At 36.2% G+C, this 25214-nt stretch overlaps 1 protein-coding gene across 1 annotated transcript in view; it reads right to left on the bottom strand.

Moving 5' to 3' along the window:
- The window catches only part of LOC134538277 (rhodopsin-like), a 170351-nt gene that overhangs the window by 13517 nt on the left and 131620 nt on the right, over window positions 1–25214 (bottom strand). The window contains exon 5 of the mRNA XM_063379448.1: window positions 2335–2565. Coding sequence (XP_063235518.1) covers window positions 2335–2565 — 231 coding nt within the window. The remainder of the gene's footprint in view (window positions 1–2334; window positions 2566–25214) is intronic.

Consider the following 25214-nt stretch of genomic DNA (forward strand, 5'->3'; position numbering starts at 1 on the left):
GTAATGTTACGTTGACTTCCAACCTATTCATACGCTCATCTTCCGTTTCATTTCCACGTAAACGTCTCAAACGCTCTGATGTTGCCGGTGCCGAGAAAGCTGATATTTTCTCCGAAGCATTTTGGATTAAACAAAATAATAAAAATAAATAAACTATATATTTCACTTGAAGAACTGTTTTCTTTGGCAGATGAATACTAAAGTTCGTCAACAGAATCAAACGCTGAGAACGTTCAGCACTCGATAACCTATCCATACGCTCAACCTCTGATTCATTTTCACGCAAAAGTCTCAAACTCTTTGATGAATTAAACTAAATAATCGAAACAGAAAAAAAAGTCAGCTATTTATTTCACTTGAAGAACTGTTTTATAGGCAGATTTTGTCAACAAAATTTGGAAAAAAAATTGAAGATAGCAATATTCTGCTTTATTTTTCTAAGAAAATTATTTGTACTAATATATCTATGGAACTACCAGTATTGTTTCCCACCTCCCATCGCATTGCATCGCCCGCCCACGCTATTACGTAGTTTTCGCTTAGCATTCTTTCTGACTTTTTTGTTTGGCTCCTAAGGGTCGTAGCGTGATGTTAAATCGCATTTAATAAACCTCCCTCAAGAATTTGTTTATCAAATGCAATTTTTTTTTTGAAATCAGACTGGTAGTGCTAAAGATTAGCGCATTCAAACAAGCAAACTCTTCAGCATTATTACATTAGTATAGCTGTCACACCTGTGACCGGTAAAAATATAGATAAAAATATAGATAGGTAAAAACATTAATTTTTAATATTTTTATTGCTATACGGTGAAATATAAAGAGATATAGAGAGATAGCTGTTGAGATATACATACATAGAAAGATAACTGGAGAGAGAAGGAGTGAGTTAGATGGATGCTTTGTATATGTGTAACTACGTCAAACCAATTACCTAAAAAAAATTGAGGCATTGCAACGCATGCCAGGAATAAGCAAGTATTTACAAAATTTTGGATGCTTCCCTGGATCCTAATGAGTAATGGGCTGAAGTCGTCGTCATTCCGATGTTGTTCGCCGACGATTTCCGCCAAGTACACTCGAGACTTACCAGACAGCTCTAGTCTAACCAACAGGCGTGAGTGTGAAAAGTAACCTAGCGGCAATAGGCGTGATAACAATTTATTTTATACACACGTATTAAATCATGTATTATGTCATCTAGTGGTAAACATAATTAATTCTTATAAAAAATTTGAAACACTACACTTTCATTAGGATTCAACCTTTTTTTTAGGGAGGGTCCAAGGTGACATACAATAAAATAAAATTACAAATACAGGTACCACCTAAAGGTTAAGACCATCAGAATATTAAAAATAATAATGCATTGTTTACTAATTAATATTAAGACCTTAAAAATACAAAATTAACACATAGTATCACAACTAATAAATATTTTCCATTTTTATTAATTATATGCTAAACGAAACTTAAATTTGAGTTTCGGAAAATTTTAACAACAGTAGTAATTATGAATTTTCAAGATATTTTAATAATGGTGAGTGTAAACATTATTTCTATATTTGGACAAAACTCATCAAGATAAAATAATTCTCGAAATAATAAGGCGATGTGTTTTAAAAATCGCACCTAAAAAGTAAAGTTTCAGGAAAGTTATTGCCTTTATATTTTTTTATAAAATTTAAAATAAATAGTTTTTGAAACGAAACTTTTTGTTAAGAATTTTAGAACCGAAATAAGTAAAATTGTTTAATAGTTAGACATTTTTAACTACAACTCCGTTTTTCCTGTTTACGATGCAAAAAACCCATCGACAGTGAATGCTATCATTCTTGTATCAGAGTTACCATTTTTTCAATCCCTTTCCCAAACCAGTGACAATTTTTAATATATTTTTAATTCACGCTAATGGGAGACCCATTAGTTTAGATATTTTATGTTTTCAAGGGTATATTTCGAAGAACAGCTTAAGTGGGCACAGTATTGTAAAAAAAAAAATCATTTAAAAACAGTAAATATACATGTATATTTGCTGCATTGAATATGAGAAAATGTTTAATTGATAATTTAGTTCTCAGAAAATTGTCAGAATTTTCTGGATGTTTCGATAAGTTTCTGGATGGTTCGACGAGTTTCTAGATGTTTCGATAAGTTTCTGGATGTTTCGAAAGGTTGACCATAATGTTCCAGAAGAATAAAAAATTTCTTTGAAATCTACCTGTGCCTGTAAGCTGTACCAAAAGGATTTTCTCCCCCACCAACACATCAAAGGATGTATTGGTGGGCGGGTGGGGGGGGGGGGGGCAGGGCAGCAACTGGACTGCGCGCGCACCTGTGTGTTGAGCCCCACGTAGATGACGGGGTTGTAGCAGATGCTGGACTTGGCGACGAGCGCCGGCACGACGGCGAGCCCCGGGGTCACCGTGCTGGGGTCGCCGAACGCGATCAGCAGCGCCAGCACCGAGTACGGGGTCCACGCCACCATGAAGGACACGATCATCACGGCGATCATGAGCGCCACGCGCGACTCCGCCTTGGTCACGCGGCCCATGCGCATCGTGCTCTGCAACGATCACGTCTTCACTCAGCACATGACATCTCCAACTTTACATCTGAATGGAGACAACTGTGTCACTACAAAATAGCGTTACTGGTTTATAATTCCTACTTGGGCATTTATGCTTTGTGTCATCCCAAAACTTCAACTAGTTAAAAGTTATTTCTAAACCGTTCTCTGCTGAATATTCGATATTTTCCATTATTGAGAAGAATTATGCTTATATGAAAGATAAAATGCAATATAAAACTGTGCACCAATTTTTAGTAAAAAAAAATACTCTAAAACGTATTACAAATATGCAAAAATAACCATAGCCATGAGTTGCACAAAGTTACAATATCTTTTTTTTTTTTTAGCAACTGGTTTCCAAAGGAATCTTTTGTAAAAGTACAGAAGATTTTTTTTTACCGTGTAGCTACAGCTGCTCAGTTGTTCGACGTGCCGGGTTAGATGGCGTAAGACTCGCTGGTTGGGGCTGAACTAACACCACAGACAAGGGGACACCTACAGCCTAGAGGCTGAGGCCACTCGCCTCAGCATCATTGCCTCCCATTCCGCCTTAACCTAATCGGCCGACCTGCGGTTGGCTCAGAGGAAAGCCCCATCCTGGGAGTACCCAAAAGGCGCTTATCCAAATCTACCACATAACTTGCAACCGTTAGAAAACCCAGAGGGCACGTGATCCACCCTCTACTAGGAGAGGACGTTCCCAAAGTAAGTTTCATAAATTTGTTTTCTCACACGGAAACTTTACTGCCAAAAGAAAAGAAAAAAATACACCATGGCATCATGAACTGCACGCCTTTGCACTATTTTTTCGACATAGTCGCCACCGACCATTTGAGACAGTTGTCTCAGCGTGCAATCAGTTTGGGGAAACCACTCTGATGAAACTCGGTGCCCTGCGGAACGCGAGGAATTGTCGCACAGCCTGCTCCACCTCCCAGCATTGTTTTTGGAAGTGACTTCCCGAAGGTGCGGGTTTTCAGTGCAGGGATAACAGCTCGCACTTCCATTGGCGACCGCCTTGTCAGCACACGTCTGTCTGCCATTATCATGAATCGAAGAATAACCTCGGGCACGCAGGTCTGCTGTTACTCTTGTCTTCTTCGGCGCTCTGCGCATGCGTCATTTCTCCTCTGACGTTATTTCCCGTCGTCGAACCAGCAGCGGGTGTGGATCCTCATGGCTAGAGACCCGAAAAATTCGCGGGTTCAATGACCTCTAGGATAGACTCCAATATCCTCACACACTCGGGCAAATGCCAACTGTTCATTAGCTGCTGACTTGTGAGTCGTCTCGACTGGGTGGCCTGTGATTCGACACTTCTATGAGTGAGGGTCTCTAATTGGCCCTCAGTCCTCCAGATTAACAGTGAACCAATGACCGAAGCAGCACTAAGGTATAATTATTTGAATTTTAGCATAGCACGAAATGAACCCACGAATTTTTCGGGTCTCTACTCATGGCGAATATTTGTTTCACCTGGTGTACCATCTGCTCTTTCAAAAAATAATAATAATAAAGAAACTTTACTTTTGGAACGACCCTCGTAACTTTCCAGGCTCGAATCGGAGCCTGAATCCGGATTCATCTGATAGGAAATCACGTGCCACACCTGGAGACAAGGTGACACGTGACAGCAGCCAGTGAAACACGTGACATCGACTTGATTACGCACACGTCTGTTTAGTCAATCCTGGCCACGGGGGAAAAAAACTTTTTTTTGCGGGGTCTCTTTTGATTCTTATTATCACTACGCAATGACAGGGTAACTTTAAAAATTGTTTTCCACGATTCAACACGAATTCTGTATGCAAACTACTTGAAACTACGCACAATACAATGCAGTAAGATTTTACTATCTTCATCAGCAAAATCGGAATAAATGTGTAGGGAAGTTTATTTTTCGATAAAAAAAAAATTCTGAACTCTCATCAAACTTGTTAGTAACTATACCAAAATAAAATAATAGTAACATGTTTCTGTCATCTAAGGAGTAAACTTAAGAATGTATGACAATCGTTCTTTTCAATAAAGCTGTCTGTTAAGAATATCCAACGAGTCTTAATAAAACTGCAATGAACTATGCCTGCACCAGCTGTTTATTCCTTGTAATTAATTTGACCAGCCATTCAGGACTAGTTTCTTTCCACACTGAATGACTTTGATTTGTGTACTGACATGCATCCGAGAGAGACTCAACCAATCACGACGCACTGTGTTTTAACTCTCAGTTTATCTAGAAATAATTTGCAAAAATTACATGCCATTATAAATATGTCACTATCTAGTATGACAAAACTTTATCGAGACTAAATTATAATTCGCTGGGTATTATTTTATAAAAGATAAACCAACTCAATTGATTTTTACCTATCACATAAATAATCCAGCAGTTGAAATAGTTTCCCATTTAAATGATTGTTTTATATTTTTAAATTGCTTATATTTTCATTATGGAAATTAAACTTTAATATTATTTATAAAGTTTGATTATGTGAATAATAAAGTTTTTAACTCATAGTTAGTAATTTTTATGTTTATACTATATCTTACACGATCCATGATAAAATATGGTTCTGTGATGTGAATCTCCATCAAGAGGACGGATTATAAACGGCTTAAAAAATTGTAATTAAGTTTTTAATTTTTATTAATATATTAGTAATAAACATACATAAAAAACCTCAATAAAACATTATAATTCTTAGAAAGGCAGCAAAACCATTGGTTGTACATATTTTTTTAAATATATGTTTCTCGACTTTCAACCTCAATGCAATCATAGATTATACCTCCCTGATAATTCCATTTCAAAAATATAAATGCAAATAAATTTTATTAATATTAAATAGTTAAATTCCCGTCTTCTGCGTTGTATATGCCTATACAAAGCAAATAATCTGTGTGTATTTATCATCATTTATTTGGGTCATCAAAAAATTATTTGCAGGAACTCTTTATATCTATTTAACACCATTTTTAGGCTTATTATTTCATCTTGGTCAAATAATATAATTTCTCTAAGATGGGCTCTTCCTAATTTTTTGTATGTCGTAAAATTATCTGCGTATGCCGTAATTGGCACTTAAGCTGGTAACGTCAGTTTGAAATTGCATCAATTCGTAAGTAAAATTTTGAATGCAAAAATGTTATTGGTAATTTTGACAAAAGTCATTAAATCCTATAAGTAAGTTAGTATTCCGTGATTTAATATTACGTATTACTAAACTAATATTACTTTGAATAATATTTTCAATAAAGCTTTGACGGACCAATCATTAGCTTTAATGTAAAGGATTTTTTCTTACCGAATACTGAGGACGCTTTCACAGAAAGGTCTGAATGAGAACTCTTGGAAGGGCATTTATGTGAATGAAAATATTTGAAATTAAAACTCAAACTCGTATTTCTCGGCGTAACAGCAAGAACCGACTGACGGAGCTATTTAAATTAAAATTTATCTACATTCAGACACAAAACATAAGCCAAACTGAGACATGCAAGACAGGAGAAAATTTAAAACGTCCTTATTTAAGTCTATATAATTTACTCATAAAATTTCAATAAGTCTTTGATAAAACAACTATGAAACTAGCACTATTCAACGATTCTTTTACCAACTGTAAGACGAAGTCAAATAAATGTAACTTGTAAATGTAAACTGTAAAGTTCATGTTAGAATTGTTATTTGCTAACGATTTTTTTTCAATGTTAGTGATTAAATGATAGCGGCAGTTAATCTGATGCCTTAGAAAAATAAATTATAAGACTCTTTAGAGGTTTCTTGATAACTTCATAAGAAAACGTTGATGAAAAATTGCATACGTTAACCTGTTTGATATTATAGAAGATTTTCTCGCACGGTGGTTGGCCGGTTCTTGCACGCTCGACTCAGGCGGAAAGTGAGAATAAGTAATGCTTTTTCGTGCGTGCAGCCAGCGTTCATTGATTTATAAGACGTTATCACGTCAAAAACATTAAATTTTAAAGTATTTTGTAAACTATTAGTGCATCTGACACAAATATTGTGCTCTCAAAATGGGTAACGCACATTACGAAATTTAACCCCTTTGAATTGTAACTTGTGTAAGTTGCTCGTGTAACATGGCATAGGTAATACGCGACACTGCACGTGCAGTATATGTTGTTAGATACATTTAAAATCTGTGTTGTTTTTTGTAGCCGAGCTAGACTTCACAAATCTGTGCCTGTACAATTCTGTGTCTTTCATTTACTGACTGCTGCTATATTTTACCTTCTGTCTCGGTTGGCTGCGATTTGACACTGTGTTTATTCCATTGTTTGCTTTTGGTTCCTGGTCTTCCTGGGGGAATCAATAGCCTGCAGTCTAATGAAAACGGAAAATCAAATAAACAACTTTTATTTTACAATCTGGCTTGTCTGTAAATAAATAATTCAAATATTGTATGTCGGCGCATTTTGTTCATATCATCTTTCTCTCGAAAGTTTCTTAGATCAGCTTAACCTTCGTCAATTATGATAGCATAAAAGTCTGCCTTATTGAACTGACAGATAATACAACGTATATTAACACGTGTTTTTTTTGTTATTTTGTTTACGGATGTGTACACATCGAAAAAAATTTCGCCGATTCTCTGGGTCAATAAGAAATATTTAACCCAAAAATTAACAATTCATAGGCTACCCAGCCAAAAATGACTCACAAGTCAGCAATCAATGAACAGGTGTCTTCGCTCAAGAATACATAGGACTGCAGAGTCTATCCTGGAGTTCAATATACACGCCAAATTTTTCAGTCTCTATGGATATGCAATGTTTAGAGCCACGATTATTTAAAGTTTTCCTTATGTTAAATTCAAATGAAATATACATTCTGAGGCCACTTTAATGTGCTCATTAGTCGATACTCAGATTAGAAGTTTTACTTCCTTTCGGTTAGGGTGGGACATGAAAGTATGACGTTTTCTCCTGGCCCAAGAGTCTTTACGGGACTGTCAAGAGAACTAAATGTGCGCCAATTATCAAAGTAAAGCAGAAGTACTATAGGTACGTGCTTCAAACGTACTTTGGTAAAGAATGAATCCACGAAAGTTTTGTGCCTTTTTGGAAATGTTACAATCGACACAATACGTTCTTTAAATGTTTCCTGCAAAGGGGAAAATTGATTTAATTTATTAATTTAGACAAACGGCATCGCTGGTTAACCCTGTATTTAACAGAGAAAATATGAGACACGGATAAAGAAAAATGAGTACACAATCATTCATGAACACAAGCCAAACAAAAATCACTGTTTTGGCTGCTGTGTTAGTTTGTGCTGTCATCGTCTTGACGTCAGATTATATATTTAATTGCAATACTAGGTTCGCCTGTACTTCGTTGTATTGTTGTCGCATTGTCCCGAATTATCTGTTAAGCAACATCGTTGGGTTACCCTGTCTGTCACTGAGCTGTCCAATGTTGTGGTTTGTATTTACTGTTAGTGCTTGCAAACTGTCTCGTCGTTGTCAGACCATTTTTTTTTTTGTGTTTTTACTGTGATAGTCCTTATTCCTCCTACGTAAATCTCCGTGCTGTCTACGAATTTTACATTTGACATCGGTTTATATTTATAGTTTTCTGTGTGTTTGTTTATATTTATATATGTTCCTTTGTCCGTTCTTTAGATTTTCTTTAAAGCATACAGTGTAAACTAGTAGTGGCTTACGTCCAAAACAATGTTTTAAATCGACAATATATACATATATGTTTTAGATAGTTATTCGATTACGATAAAGGCAAAAAAAAACTTTCTGTCGGCTTCGGTTTTCTGGGTATCGCCGCACCTGAATTTTATTCTTGGGGTCGTTCGTTCAAGTCTCTCCGTGGAAAGAAGTGTTAAGTTAGATAGTTTTTAAGCATACCATCACTAAGTTCCTCGTTGAAGTGTTGATATAGTACCTCAACAACCTACGTAAGTATTTATTGCTGACCCAAAATAAATTCAACACATGCAGTTTAAAATGATTCCAAATGCCATTAAATAAAAATTTAAAAAATTTTTCGACACAACCTACAGGCGTAGGTAGAGATTTCGTAGTACCTATTTCCTCTGGAAATATTTTGGAAATTTACATAAACTTATAGAACATTTAACGAACTTAATGTACAAAACATCTTTATGTTCTAGACTACATTATTACAAAATGATCTATTAATTTTTTTTACAATATATTGCGTCGAAAATATTATGAATGTTTTTTACTCAATACATCCAGTACTGAATAGGTTGGAACGTTGGCATATTATGCAAACTTAAGTAGTTTTTCAATTTTTTCGACCTTCAAACTCTATGAATTAATGCATTAATAACGTGGTTCGTAAAAAAATTGATTTCCACCGAAATTTACAATAATTTTATTCGAATGAATTTCATACTTAAGAAGTTTTGAATTTTTTAATTTGCACCCCTGTTTAACGATAGTAATTAGTTTCATCAAAATTATTTTCAGCTAAAGTTTTACCTAAATTTTAAGATTTATACAATAAATTATAATGGATATGATAGTATATCTATTAAAACAAGCAACGATATACATATTTTGTTGCTTTCAAACCTTGTTATATCCAACCCTTGCAGTAATGGTTGTTTACATATAAAATTATTTTAACAAAAGTTTTAGATAATATTTAGAAAGCGAAACAAAAATAAGAAATTATTCATTCGTCAGTGTACATGGCAGGGGTATTTAATTTTTTTTATTTTATTTACCCCAGGTTTTTTCAATCCCTTGAAATAATATCTAGTTAATGCTATCGACATTTATTTCAGACAAATGTATGGGATAAAAAATTATAAGATTTACAAACAATTTAAACGGATTTGATGATGTTCCTACTAAGGGAATAATTAATTTATTTTTGTATTTTAACACCTCTTCATCCACCCTTTACAATGGTTGGCTGTATCGGAAATTGTTTCAGACAAAAGTTTTAGACAATATTTACAAGGTTTACAAACAATTTGAGCTGATAAAGATAGTGAGTCTACTAAGAGAGTTTTATTATTTTTGTGACACTCAACCACTGTTTATTTCATCCCTTTCAGTATAGGTAGGTCGTGTAAAAATGATTTCAGAAGAAAGGTGTAGATAATACTTTATTAAATTTGTTCATATTTATTGTAAAATAATAGAGTACTTGTTATGGACATTATGATTTTTTTTTTCATTTTACCCCTGTGTTTTTCAGCCCCTTGCAGCAATTGTTCTTTTTATCAAAAAATTTTTCTGACAAAAGTTTTAGACAAAAATTACAAGATTTATAAACAATTTGAACGGATTAAATTATGTGCCTACGAAGGGAGTTATGATTTTTTGTCCTATAACACTTGGTTTTTTTTCACCTCTTCAGTTATGGTTGGTCTATCAAAAATTTGTTTAGACAAACTTTTTGGTATTACTTCTACGGAAGCGATATTCGTCAAATTATAGGAGTTCTAACGATTCTTCTGTTTTTCAAAATACATTCCCCATTTCTATCTCTTTGAACGGATTCTGCCCAGTAACGAACTCGACCGAGATTTTATATTACAAAATATTATGTATCAGTTTGGAAGCGATTTTTACAAATTTACGGAAGTTATCATGTCCAAAAAAAGTGATATATACAATCTTTTGAGTAGACGATGGTTTTGGGGTCGATAGACCACGAAACGAACAACTATATAACAATTTTCCGAAAGTTGCACCATGCAACGGCTTCAATAGGTAGTATCTCTACGAAATCTACCTAAAAAATAATTTTTGTAAGGTAAATTCATGCAATCGTATGAACTTTTAAGTGTACAGCATGGATTTACATGTTTCACTGAGTCAATGAGAACCACAAAACTAAAGGCAGGCTACTATTTTCTAAGCCAATGTTTTTGGTACGATATAATTCCAAGAATCTTTCCTAGAGTAAACATCCAGCGAAAGTTCTTGATAAAATTGGGGATAGAAACTTAATACTTAAAGTTTCTTGTCTTGATAATGCACGATTTTCTAAGGCTTCCGGTCTCTACAGGGCACAGTTTCCAAGAACAGAACTTGATTGCTGAGCTAAGACTCGCTGTAATTAATTACTCGCTATTATTGTGTGTTGAAGTGTGTCCCCGTTAATTATCTTTCCATTGTGACGTAACAAGTCACAGCGGGATAGAGTTTCCTAATAAAATGTACATTTTATAAAATATAAAGTAGCCTACAAAAAAACGTGATGTTTGCCACCCCATTTCCCGGCACAGCTATTTTTAATTAAAATATTTACTGATATGCAGTTTCTTAAAAACTTTAGCACCAATAAGTAGAGACCTGCAAAATTCGCGGTTTCGATGGCCTTCAGGATAGACTGCACATACCCCTGTACACTCGGGCAAATAACGCAAGTTCATTGGCTGCCAACTTGTAATTCGTCTCAGCTGGTTTGTCTGTGATTCGATCCTTCTTTGGTTGAGGGTTTATAACTGGTTGAGATTCGTCCAGATGAACAGTAAGCCAATAGCAAACTTATCTAAGAGGTATATGTGTTTGAATTCTAGCCTATCACCGAATGAATCCGCGAATTTGGCAGGTATCTACCAAGAAGGAGTAAATGATGTAAATAAAATGCCGAATTAATGTTGCCAAACTTTTTCCAGGTAATAATTCAAACATCGATTTAAGTCGGGACTATCTGTTATGTATTTGGATTATATACTGTTTCCAGGAAAGAAAATGTCAATGGAACATAAAGTTATATCGTGTAGCAGGCGGAAATTTTCATTATGTGTTATTTAAACACGCAAAATAAGTATAACTTACAACATATTTTTTTTATTTATTAAGTTTTTAAAACAGCAAAAATCTTCATGCCGGGTAATCCGTATGAATTTTAATTAAGTACAACCACGTATTATATTTCCAACGGAACGATTATAGACCCAGAAATTTCGCGGATACTTATTTGTTGCATGCTAGACTGAAATGCCTCGATGATTGGATCACAATTGCTTGGACACTCCCTTCTACGACTGTGAGCCAGTCAACTGCCAGCCAAGCAGTGAAGTGGCCGAATCACATCGACCCTCTCCCCAAAGACGGGATAGTTCTACAGTAAGGAATCCACCAATAGGAAAGCATATGTTGGTAGACTATACATATAGCTAGAAACAGGAAAAATTCGCGGATTCATTTCACGATATGCTAGAATCCAAACAACCGTACCTTTATATTGCTTCTCTGATTGGCTCACAGTTTGTCTGAAGGACTTTGAGCCAATAGAAAAATTCAACCAAAAAAGTATCGAATGGCAAGCGTCCCAGTTGACAGGTGTCACGAGTCAGTAGCCAATGAGCAGGTGGCATTTGTCCAACTGTGTAGGGGGTTGTGGAGTCCATCCTAGAGGTCATCGAAAGCGCGAATTTTTCCAGTCTCTACATATAGCACTGTGAATTTTAGTCTGACACCAAATGAATCAGTGAAATGTTCGGGTCTCTCATTATTGTAACCAGGGGATGGCCACATGATTACATGGTAAGTGCGTGAAGTGTTTTTTTTTCTTTCCTTCAGCTAACTGTTGCGCCGTATTGGTTGAACGCCCAAAACATTGCCTGAAGTGTAGTGTTTGCATTGAAGAAACAGTTTTAATTTTTTTTATGAACATGACTGTTTTAAACGTTAGAAATTCTATTTAATACTTATTAATAGGGACAGGAAAAATTCGCGGGTTAAATGGCCTCCAGGATAGACTCCACAGTCATCTGCATACTCGGTGCAAATGTCACCCGTCCATTGGCTGCTGATTGGTGAGACTTCTCAACTCGGTCGTCTGTAATTCGGCACTTCATGCGGTTAGGGTTTCTCAATGGTTCACACTTCTTAAGATAAAATGTGGTCCAATCTTGGTAGCGGTTAATAGATGTACTTGTTTGGATTCTAGCCTACGCGAAATGAAACCGCGAATTTTTCCGGTCCTTACTTATTAATAGGGGCATGTATTTTTCGCGAAAAAAATCCGAATGCCTTTTGGACTGCAATAAGGTATACCCACACCAAATGTTTCTCCCTTTTGATTGGCGGCCGTCTGCAAGAGAAGCATTGCTTTATTCGACAGAGCCACTCAGGACGTTTTTGCTCCCGCGCTGAATTTCTTTGATTGGTGTGCTGATAGTAGACATGTACCTGGAAGAAACTCGACCAATCACCAAACACAGACGATGCTACACTTTTTAACTCCCAGCTATTCTCCAAAAATTTCTTTTCGCGAAAATTGCATGCCCCTACTTATTAATAGAGACCGGAAAATTTCGCGAATTCATTTCGCGACAGGCTAAAATACAAATAGTTACACCTCAGTGCTGCCTCTGTTATTGGCTCACAACTCACCTAGATGACTCTGGGCCAATGAAAAACACCCGACCAAAGCTTTATCGAATCACAAGCTGCTACGTTGGGACGTCTCACAAGACAGCAGCCAATGAGTGGGTGGCATTTGACCGGGTGCACGTAGAACTATGGAGTTCATACTGGAGGTCATTGAACCCGCGAATTTTTCCGGTCCCTACTTATTAATCATCATCATTAGAGGTACGGAAATTTCGCGCATTCATTTTGTCTCAAGTTAGAATACCAACCTTCACCCTCACAATGTGTTCATGATTGAACCGCAGTTATTCTACGACCGTGAGCCAATGATGCCCAGCCAGGAGAGAAGTAAGCGAATCAGGTAATGCCGGTCAACAAGAATAAAATTTTTCTCGCCAAGAAATCAACCAATGGTGATGCAAACACGGGTTGTGAGCACTTTTAATTCTATACCTGGGGCCAGCCGAATCCGCAAAATTGGGCTTGACAATATGTGTGACGGCGAGGTTAAAAAGTGACTTCAACTACGCCACGGAATGCCGTCCTCCTGACAATTCACTGACTCCATGACTGTGACGTAACTTCATCCAGGAGTTAGGCCTTCACGCCGAACCACCAGAAGCGCTGGTGTCGCGTGATTTTTTTTTTGTCCGTGCTCTTTCAACGAGATTCAAGACAGGAGTATTCCCATGTCACGGCGTCAAAAGATATTTGGCTGATGGCCGTTCGTGGAAAGGGAAAACCCGCAGGGAGTAATTAAGTCTTTTGTGGTGGTCAGAGCTGTACCGTGCTTCTCCTAGTCGGGTTAATATCCACCTGTCGGCCTCGCGCCTTGGGGCTACTTTCGCGTGGCTGAGGAAAGCCACGTCACCAGTTTTATTAAATTCGAACGACCCGCGCAGAACGTCATTTTCGAGTGTCCTTATGCTTCAGGCAACTTCAATCAAAAATCTGGTCGTCAATAATAAAACTCCGAAAAAAAGCCTGATTTTTGTTTTAATTATTTTTTAACTGTGACAACCACTATTACATGGGTAAAACATTAATTGATATGAAACCAAACAATTATACCTTTATTAGCGTAATGAACTTCGTGGTACCGTTTGACGGTAACAAACCATGAATTCTACAACATCACAAAAAAAATTATCTCAACCCATTGTAAAATAAAAATTGGCTACGAACTTGTAACATTTCAGGTATGTGAGAGTTATCAAGAAACATTTCTGTAATATCTGCCGAGAGCATACGTTAATATGATAACGTTATATTCTGTGCTTTATTGGCTACGAACTTGTAACATTTCAGGTATGTGAGAGTTATCAAGAAACATTTCTGTAATATCTGCCGAGAGCATACGTTAATATGATAACGTTATATTCTGTGCTTTATGTCTCCAAAACCTTTTTGCCGAGTCTTAACTCTTTTTTTTAAGGAAAACAATAGCACTTCAGTAAGCTATCACAGTTTTTTTATAAAATATGTAGATAAAACAGCTGATAACTATATTGTTTGATTTGTAAAGTGTTTGATAGCATATTCAGTTGTAGTGGCATAAGATGATATTTTTAGAGCTCGAACAAATTTTTATTTTTAGGTAATAGGGGGTATTTCCTGAGAAAAGTCTGAATTAGACGACAAACTTATAATGCAAGATCATCACGACAAGATAAGTTAAGACGAAATAATTCTATATTACTTATTATTAGAGTAGGTGTATTTGGTATGTATGGGGACACCGGTGGGTGGTGGGGGATCCGGGGATCCGCAGCGGCCATCTTGGATTACGTCACATCCGGTCGACATCTTGGATTACGTCACTTCCGGCGGCCATCTTGGATTACGTCACTTCCGGCGGCCATCTTGGATTACGTCACTTCCGGCGGCCATCTTGGATTACGTCACTTCCGGCCGCCATCTTGAATTTGACTTTAACCTTTGACCCCGACGACCATTTTGTTTTCTAGAACATCCCGACATTTCGAGTTTCATCCGCCATCTTGAAAATCCTTATTTATTATCCGATTTTAATTTAAAAAAAATAAAAAATAAATATTTTAATTTTAATTAAATGTTACAATTATCTAGCACCACACTCCTATACATTACGTTTACATCATCGAGCGCCCCACTCTTCTACATTACGATTACATCATCGAACACCCCACTCATCCCTGTCGCAATTTTTCGTAACACCACCATCTTTAAAATAAATTTATTATAAAAACAATAATCTAACCCATTATCGTCTGCTGGAGGCAGCCATCCTGGATTCCGCCATATTGATTTCATCCGATGATGTCATCACCATCCTAAAGCACCTTAGTGTATGTAAGGCCGACTTTCTATCCCGTACCAATGTTGTTATGATCCTTATAGACCATAAAATCCTCAGTCATTTTGTTGTTGTGACAACCATTTATTCTTAAAGGCATAATCATTTACAGGTTTTAACTAACATATATGTTATTATTTCATTGCTGCGGATGCGATAGTTAAAGTAATTATAATTTTAAAAAAATATAAATTTATTACTCCATCTTAGCGGACCAGAAGTTTGTCAGAGTCCGTGTTTGCGTACTTGTGTTTAAAAGCTGCACGGAAGCAGATAATTTAAATGTTTGGGTATATATCCATCCCACTCCCCTAAAAGTTTTAATGAAAGCAAAAACACAAGCAGCTTTAATCGTTCATGACAATGTTATGATACAAACAAAAATACCGATTCACATTTGTACAGTATTAGATGTTCCCCTATCTTCACGAGAGAGACCACATCCGTCACATAACATTTTACGTTTCAACTTAATGTCTGATCGCTATAGTGTATATGATGCAATTACAACACTCACCTCAGCCATTACCTACTGTCGCTACGAGCAAAGCTATTACCTACTGCCACTACGAGATGCACTTCATATAAAAATTAAATAGTATTTTTTTTAAGTCGTGTTAAGAAGTCGAAGTAAATAAAATATCAAAAAAAAATATTTAACACTATTAAATAAATAAACACACACTCCTTCACACCATCTTCTCCCCCCCTTGTTAACACAATACCATTCAGAAGGCGTTACCGACCCTCTTCACAACACCCCGCTCCGCAGTACTTTCCATACTAGCATCAAATACTTTGCCCACACAACTATACAAGCATCACGCAGCCCCAAAGCCGATATCCACCCTTCCCTTTACAACAGCGATATCCTCCACAGTCAGAGTGGAGGTGTTCACAGGTACATCTGCGATGTCTTCCCTGGAATCTTCGTCTTCATCCATCGCAAGAGATTCTTCCTGGCCGCCAGCCTCCTGACAGCATGCGTATAACTCATCCTCAACAATCTTCTCATAGGTGGCCTGACACATCTTACTAGCTCTGTTGATAACTACGAATGATACATCCTAAGGCTGTTATTGTTCAACTGTCCCCACCCCTCTACCCTTTCCATTGCAGTCCTGTTCGTGCGTGCCAAGCACACACGTTACTGACGCACGGCCTTTGACGTCAGCACACCTACCCACTCCCCCCTCACCCTGAACCATCCACACCCCAAATAGCTGCGTCATTTAGACCTGTCGCCACGCGTCCCCAGCCTCTTAATACCATTTTAAGCACCTTCGACGAACATCCCGACCTCTGGTAACTAGTTAAAAGTTTCAAACAGTACATAAATAAATACATTTTTTATTTATTTTAGACTTGCATTTATTAATATAAAAATTTACAACATTTCAAAACATTAAAATTTATATGACATCAGTCGATTTTATTCAACTGATTTTCACATTTATCGAATCCTAGCCACTTCACAAACAAGGGATCATCTTTCTAATACATCAATTTTTCTACTTAATAATCGCTTGGGTACTTGGTAGGCTGAATTTCTTCCCCATAGAATCCGCCACGTATCGCCGAACCTCGTAAATCTTCCAAGTAGTAACATCTCGGATGGTAATTACGTATTTTAACAACACGGAATATTTATATCGACCATTTATAAATACACACAAAATATTCAATTTTAGCTCTAAGTTTTACTACGCCTAGTTTAATTGCATCAAAATAAACAGTTTCCAGGAGTGAGTTATCTTTTACATTAACAGACACCATGCCAGTTTTTCTGTATTTTCTGTAACATATAAATCCTCATATAACTCCCTTTTGCTGCGAACTCCCTTCACATGACTTCCTTTAGAGCAGGAATAAATCAATCATCCGCCCATCCTTTATCTCGGTGAACATAGTTGAATTATTTATTTCAAACAAGACTAGAAGACTTCTTGGCTACAAAGCTACAAGCTACAAGGTTCCAATCGGCTACGAGTCTACAATACTACCAGGCTACAAGACCACGAGGCTACAAGGATACATCAAACACATAGAAAAAAATCTGGGTATAAAAATACCAACTCAGCAAATTTAAAGCCTACTGTAGAGCCGAAACATCCCTGAAATATGTATTTTATGCTTCCTACAAGACCAAGGGGTTTTGAACCATTACATATTCAGCCCTGGCTACAGGCTTGACAACACACATTCAATTAAACGGGCACACATTTGGATAAAACATTCAACTCAGTAGGATACGATATCTAGGATACATTAACTAAAATACTAAAGGAAACGATAGGATCCAGCTCAATCCGGCTACAATGCCTCCAACCACATTTGGCTCCAAATGATTTTAGTTAGAATGTAGCACTTACCCGACACAATTGACGGAAAGACGTTATTATGACTCTCCATTTTGTTAGTCATTTATTACGAATTTTACATCTTTAAGTTAGAAGTTGTTCTACGAGAACCCAACCTTGGCTAGAAATAAGATTACAATAAATAAAACAAACTTTTTTATCCAAAGTATAATTTGGTTTTTCACTTTTATACACATGCAGACAAAACAAGTTATTATTGTATGTAGCATACATTTCTTATTTCACGAAGTATAGAGCATATTTGTTTGGCATTGATTAATTTTTCTTCATTTTTGCGAGGCAAGTAGAAGTCTTAACCTATCTACCAATAGGTTAGAATATTTCCATGTGGCATAATAAATATCTTCGGCTTCTAACATCTTACGTAAATTTTCATTACTAATACTTTTAAGACCCCTAAAGTTCCGTTTTTAATACCAGCCTCAAAGCCATTAAAATTGTAATCACCCCACTGACCATCATAAGCCTAATCTGAATAATTTAGTTTAATAAATCGTTTCCATCATTTTGGTCTCAACACTTTATCACAGTATTCGATCTTGTGAGCTTCAAGTTCTTAATCATAGACTTAGTTCTTGTAAGCTTCAGGTGAATCATAGCAGTCTTCGACATTTTCAGCTTTAGGCTGTTCTAAAGTGCTCTCAATTTCATGAAGGCGACTAGAAATTGGTGTAAAATTTTTTCAATTACCCATGAAAATGCTACTTTCTTCGTTAACTTTTAAATCCAAATAATTAACAAGACCTGGGATAGTACTATTAGAATCATCATCTTCACATTTCTCGTGATCATTATAGTCGTCTAATATTTTGCTACCATTTCACTTCTTTGCTTTTATAGACACACAATTCTTAACATTAACCAGCCTTGTTTAACCAGACCTCAAGGGGGGAGAGAATCATGTTACAAACGAGTGTTTCTCGGCTGTACTTAGCCTATTTAACGAATGAGTAATGGATATTTTTATTCAAGTACCACCTGATTAAAATGCGGAAATTTCTTATTTGGTGTCAGGAATTGACCATACAAACGGATATCTCTCAATATATTCCAAGACCAATACAAAAAATAAAACTCAATAAAAGATATATGACTCAAGAAAATCTGGAAACACATTCCATTAAATTAATTTATTAACTCAGAATCATTCCTCTAAAAGAATACAGATGTGTTTTTTACTAATGTGAACACACATTTAAACACTAATACTCTAATTTCAAACACAATTCATCATATTTCAAACACATCTCAGCATATTTCAAACAATTATCCACACAATTCACAAAAACTGCATATTTCAAGACCAAGAACAGAAGTTTGAAAGATGTTCTTTTCTCTTCTAGAGCGTATCGTGATGTTACAATCATCTAGTTTTCGTCGATGCTATAGATGTTTATGCAGGCACGAGGATTATGTTTCTCTAACAGAGGTATCTGGCGAAGTGGATTGGGAAACTCGTTGTTAGTGAAGTTGAACTTCCCCTCCAAGTCATTGTAGCACTGACTAACATGCTCAGATGCTCACCCGCATTTAACTTGACCAGAATTTCACACTTAAAACATATGTGCTCATCTAAGTATTTACAGATTGACCACCGAATATGTTTCTTTGATGCAGGTAGGTATTTCGATGTAGGAGCTAGCTCGAAGTGGATCAAGCTTGTTAATGTGTAGTTGTAGTCGCCAGACAAAGACCATCCGGACCCCTTTCATAATTAGTATTCTTCCTCTTTATATATCTTAAATATGTATTCAGTAATGACATCCTCCACTTCACGAACTGCAAAGAGTGGAACATTCGTAGTTTTGAAGGCCCTCTTGTCTTCACACGTACCCATTGGCTTTTCACAATTGCACTCAAGCACGATGTAATACTTGAGTGGACCATCCTCTTCAATTTCCTCTAGAAGTTGGCTTATTAGTTTAACCTTGATAGAGTCCAAGTATGTACATGTGTCCTTGACAGAACTGGTATTATTTTCTACCACACAAGTCTTCAAGTTACCCCAGATTCCCACTTCTGCAATGATGAAGTCGTGGATGTTGGCCAAAACCCGCCTCTGTCACCAGCAATGTTCGGCTGGTGCTTGGCTTAGCTATGACTACAGGCTTAAGCGCGGCCATTCTCTGCTTCTTAGTTGATAGTGGATCAGGACCCTTACACACTTTGGTATGTGCTTTCAACTTACCAGCCCTGGCGAACACTTTAGCATAGTTCCCACACAAATACATTTTATGGCTAGGTTTGAGACCGCAAGCCGTCTTCTCATGATGTGTGACATGGCTGGAGTTTTCGAAGGTTTTGAAGCAGAAGCTACACCAGGTGACTGAAGTCGTGAGGGCAGCACCAGTACATGTTGTAAGATATTACCGCAATTTATCACTGCGAGCAACCATCTTTCCACACAGATGACACTGCTTGAGGTCATGCTGCTGGTTGTCAGCACACTGACGTTCATAACGGTAGCAGTTATTAGCTGATGTATAGGTAGCAGGGCAGAAACGTCATTTCTGCATGGTTGATGTCATCACAACAATCGGTAGTCTGTGCTCAATGCACAGAACACACGAAGGAAGCCCGATGTACGGAGAACTATTACAGAAGTCTTAAGAAAACAATGTAGCTACCCATTACATGAAAATGTTTGCATACATAACTTCAAACCTACAAACTACAGCTTCAACAAACCAATCCTTAAGTTAGCAATACCTTACCCCGAAAAAAATCTAAAAATCACTAAAATGTTAAAGTACTGTAACTGACAAGTTACACAGAAGTAGTCAAAAAATATTCAAAGTCCTGGTAACTGGTAACTTTTACAAATTTTTAAGTACAGAGAAGCATTTAGCTGAAAAATATTCAAAGTCCACACAACCCACTCTCCACACAAATGTTTAAGTACAGTGAAGCATTACCTGAAAATATTCAAAGCCCTATATAGTTACATTTTCAAACAAAATATTAAGTACACAGCAGCATTTAGCTCGAAAATATTCAAAGTCCACACAACTCCCTCTCCACACAAATGTTTAAGTACAGAGAATCATTAAACTGAAAAATATTCAAAAGCCCGCACAGCTACATTTTCACACAATAGTTTTAAGTACTACACAGAAGAAGCTAAAAAAAAAAAAAAAATTCAAAGTTCTGATAGCTAACAAAATTATTTAAAAGATCATATAGATAGCTATCTAAAAAAGGAAAAAAAAAAATGAATACACAGCCTCAAATCCACTCATTTACACGAAATCCAAAAAATTAACCCACAAACTACAACTAATCATACTACCCTTCAATATAACAAAGAAGCCCCTTGCTTGAAACCAACCAAACATAAAAATTGTTACAATTTTAGCACAAAACGTAGCTCATGTGCAGGTTTTCATAACTCCTGAGTTTCGGTAGGTATGTGATATGTGCAGGGGTATGGGGTAAAAACATGTAGCAACCATGCAACAAGTATGATTAACCTCTATAGCTTGGACCAAGTACAACCACTTTTGGCTTTACCAATTAGAGATGAGGTCGCTAGGTACTTTCACAATCATGACTCATCTCTCAACAATGTCTGAGAGCCTGAGCTATCCACAACAGTCTCAAGCAATTCACGCATCGTGGACCCATGAGTCCGTCAGCACACAACCATTATCTACACACACAGTTAAACTTCTACATGTCAATACTTGACATGGTAAATGTTATAGTTGTGAAAGGAAATAGTTAGAAACATTGAAATCCAATACTTTTTTTGGATTCAGAACATACACATACATGTGTGAAACTAAGCATGGGACTTGAGCGAAAACACTAGTTGCTCACGAAACATTTTGTGTAAATAACTTCATACCTACAAACCCACATTAAATCCATAATTCATAGTGATAAATTATCAAACCAACCCACAACACCATCAAATTAATCCGCACATTAGCATATTGCAGCTACCCCCACCACCCTTTGAATTCAATCTAACATAAAAATCACTCAAATACCACCAATGTAAAAATTACAAGTCGAAAAATTATGCATGAGTTCAAGTATGGAGGTGATCTCATCCATATCAGTATAGGCTCCTACACAAAAAGAAACAATTAAATGTATCACCCCGGCCACCAAATCATTTAGACCATCCCAAGACACATATAATATCTCTTATGCTGCCATTATTCTGAAAATCACAAGATTCTTGGTTTTTAACACCAGCTACATAGTCATTATCCTCATCATCTTCTCTGATATCATCGACACAACCATCATCATGATCAACATACTCATCCAGATTACTGTAATATTTCGTAATCTTAGGCGTCGAAGCTTCTTATTTGTATTGAAACATTCTTTATAAGTGTCCATCAATTCTCCAAGTTCGAAGGCTCCGGAGAAATGGGCTGAAACATATTCTCACTATTCGCAATAATGATACTTCCACCATCTTCGGTCTTCCTTAAACCTTCAACGTCCTTAATTTCAAGTTCTTTGTCGAGATCAGAAGAGCTACGAACATTCATCCCAAGGAATAACATTCATCTTTACAAGTCTTACAATGTCTTTTTAAGCTCTCTTAGAACAAAATACCTGTCACACCGATCAAAACTTAACATTTTATATAGTTGGTTTTTGACATCATTCCTTCTCAATGTAAAACCCCTGTCACAATAACAACACCAGTGACCTTTTCATGACGTTAATAGCACCGATCCTGAATCCATATTAGTTTCTACGACAAATGTCAGAAGCAACCTGAAAGTTAAACGCAAACACTAAACTTAAATAGAACATTAAAATAAACTATCAGCGAGAGTTAATTCCGAATTTTAAATAATAAATGGTTAAGTAGTTCCGCTTATCACCAACCTATTTTGCAACATGCCAATTTAAAGTAACTAATTATTTATTTCTAATGAAGTAAACCTTATACAAAGTACATAATATTAGTTAAGTAAACATAAATGTTACCCACATATGACTACAAATGTAGTCAATTCGGCAGCAAATGTAACCAATTTTCTCCATCTGTCTACAAATGTAACCCTGCAGCCTATGTATTCCGATCTTCAACCCACTTCGTTTCAGAGTATGATGAGTGCATTCATACTGTTTATAAAGCTATGTTATTATGTAGCATGGAGGATGTATACTTGGTGTTCGCAAGAGAAGTAAGGATTCGATAGGTCTCAAGGGAAAGAAAATCAAATTTGTGTTGTCCTCCTAACAAGCTACCTTTTGCTTATATGTAACAAAATAGTGAATTTTAATCAAGTGTCATCGTTATTTTCATTTGTTTAAACTAACTGAAATTCTCAGCACATAACCAGTCACATGTAGAAATAATCTGACTATGGTGGATTATTACCACAGAATTCACTGAAAAATGCTATGTGGGAATCAATTTTATTTCTAAATAAGGTCACATTCGCCAGTTCTAAGAGTGAACATTATGGAGGATGTATACTTGGTGTTCGCAAGAGAAGCAAGGATTCGATAGGTATCAAGAGAAAATCATCAAATTCTTGTCAGGTAAAAAAGCATAAGCACACGAAAAAAAAATTCTGACACAGTAAAGTTGAAGCAAACTTAGAAATCCATCGAAATTTCACGTGAAAAAATAGGAGCACTCAGAGAAAACCACCAGGGAGAAGATGTCGTTTATAAACATCATATATTATCAATTTTTTAAAAAAAGTTCAAATTTAATCCTGCTTAAGCAAAGAGTTCTGGCACAAGTCAACATGTAAACTCTTTGCTTAAGCAACATGAGAGTTCTAGCACAAGTCAACTTGTAAACTCTTTGCTTAAGCAACATGAGTGTTCTGGCACAAGTCAACTTGTGAACTCTTTGTTTAAGCAACATGAGAGTTCTAGCACAAGTCAGCTTGTGAACTCTTTGCTTAAGCAACATGAGAGTTCTGGCACAAGTCAGCTTGTGACAGAACTCTTTGCTTAAGCAGGATTAAATTTGAACTTTTTAAAAAAAATTTATGATATATGATGTTTATAAACGACATCTTCTCCCTGGTGGTTTTCTCTGAGTGCTCCTATTTTTTCACGTGAAATTTCGATGGATTTCTAAGTTTGCTTCAACTTTACTGTGTCAGAATTTTTTTTTCGTGTGCTTATGCTTTTTTACCTGACAAGAATTTGATGATTTTCTCTTGATACCTATCGAATCCTTGCTTCTCTTGCGAACACCAAGTATACATCCTCCATAATGTTCACTCTTAGAACTGGCGAATGTGACCTTATTTAGAAATAAAATTGATTCCCACATAGCATTTTTCAGTGAATTCTGTGGTAATAATCCACCATAGTCAGATTATTTCTACATGTGACTGGTTATGTGCTGAGAATTTCAGTTAGTTTAAACAAATGAAAATAACGATGACACTTGATTAAAATTCACTATTTTGTTACATATAAGCAAAAGGTAGCTTGTTAGGAGGACAACACAAATTTGATTTTCTTTCCCTTGAGACCTATCGAATCCTTACTTCTCTTGCGAACACCAAGTATACATCCTCCATGCTACATAATAACATAGCTTTATAAACAGTATGAATGCACTCATCATACTCTGAAACGAAGTGGGTTGAAGATCGGAATACATAGGCTGCAGGGTTACATTTGTAGACAGATGGAGAAAATTGGTTACATTTGCTGCCGAATTGACTACATTTGTAGTCATATGTGGGTAACATTTATGTTTACTTAACTAATATTATGTACTTTGTATAAGGTTTACTTCATTAGAAATAAATAATTAGTTACTTTAAATTGGCATGTTGCAAAATAGGTTGGTGATAAGCGGAACTACTTAACCATTTATTATTTAAAATTCGGAATTAACTCTCGCTGATAGTTTATTTTAATGTTCTATTTAAGTTTAGTGTTTGCGTTTAACTTTCAGGTTGCTTCTGACATTTGTCGTAGAAACTAATATGGATTCAGGATCGGTGCTATTAACGTCATGAAAAGGTCACTGGTGTTGTTATTGTGACAGGGGTTTTACATTGAGAAGGAATGATGTCAAAAACCAACTATATAAAATGTTAAGTTTTGATCGGTGTGACAGGTATTTTGTTCTAAGAGAGCTTAAAAAGACATTGTAAGACTTGTAAAGATGAATGTTATTCCTTGGGATGAATGTTCGTAGCTCTTCTGATCTCGACAAAGAACTTGAAATTAAGGACGTTGAAGGTTTAAGGAAGACCGAAGATGGTGGAAGTATCATTATTGCGAATAGTGAGAATATGTTTCAGCCCATTTCTCCGGAGCCTTCGAACTTGGAGAATTGATGGACACTTATAAAGAATGTTTCAATACAAATAAGAAGCTTCGACGCCTAAGATTACGAAATATTACAGTAATCTGGATGAGTATGTTGATCATGATGATGGTTGTGTCGATGATATCAGAGAAGATGATGAGGATAATGACTATGTAGCTGGTGTTAAAAACAAAGAATCTTGTGATTTTCAGAATAATGGCAGCATAAGAGATATTATATGTGTCTTGGGATGGTCTAAATGATTTGGTGGCCGGGGTGATACATTTAATTGTTTCTTTTTGTGTAGGAGCCTATACTGA

The sequence above is a fragment of the Bacillus rossius genome, chromosome 13 (genome assembly GCF_032445375.1).
Source record: "Bacillus rossius redtenbacheri isolate Brsri chromosome 13, Brsri_v3, whole genome shotgun sequence".
In the NCBI taxonomy this organism is placed as follows: Eukaryota; Metazoa; Arthropoda; class Insecta; order Phasmatodea; family Bacillidae; genus Bacillus; species Bacillus rossius.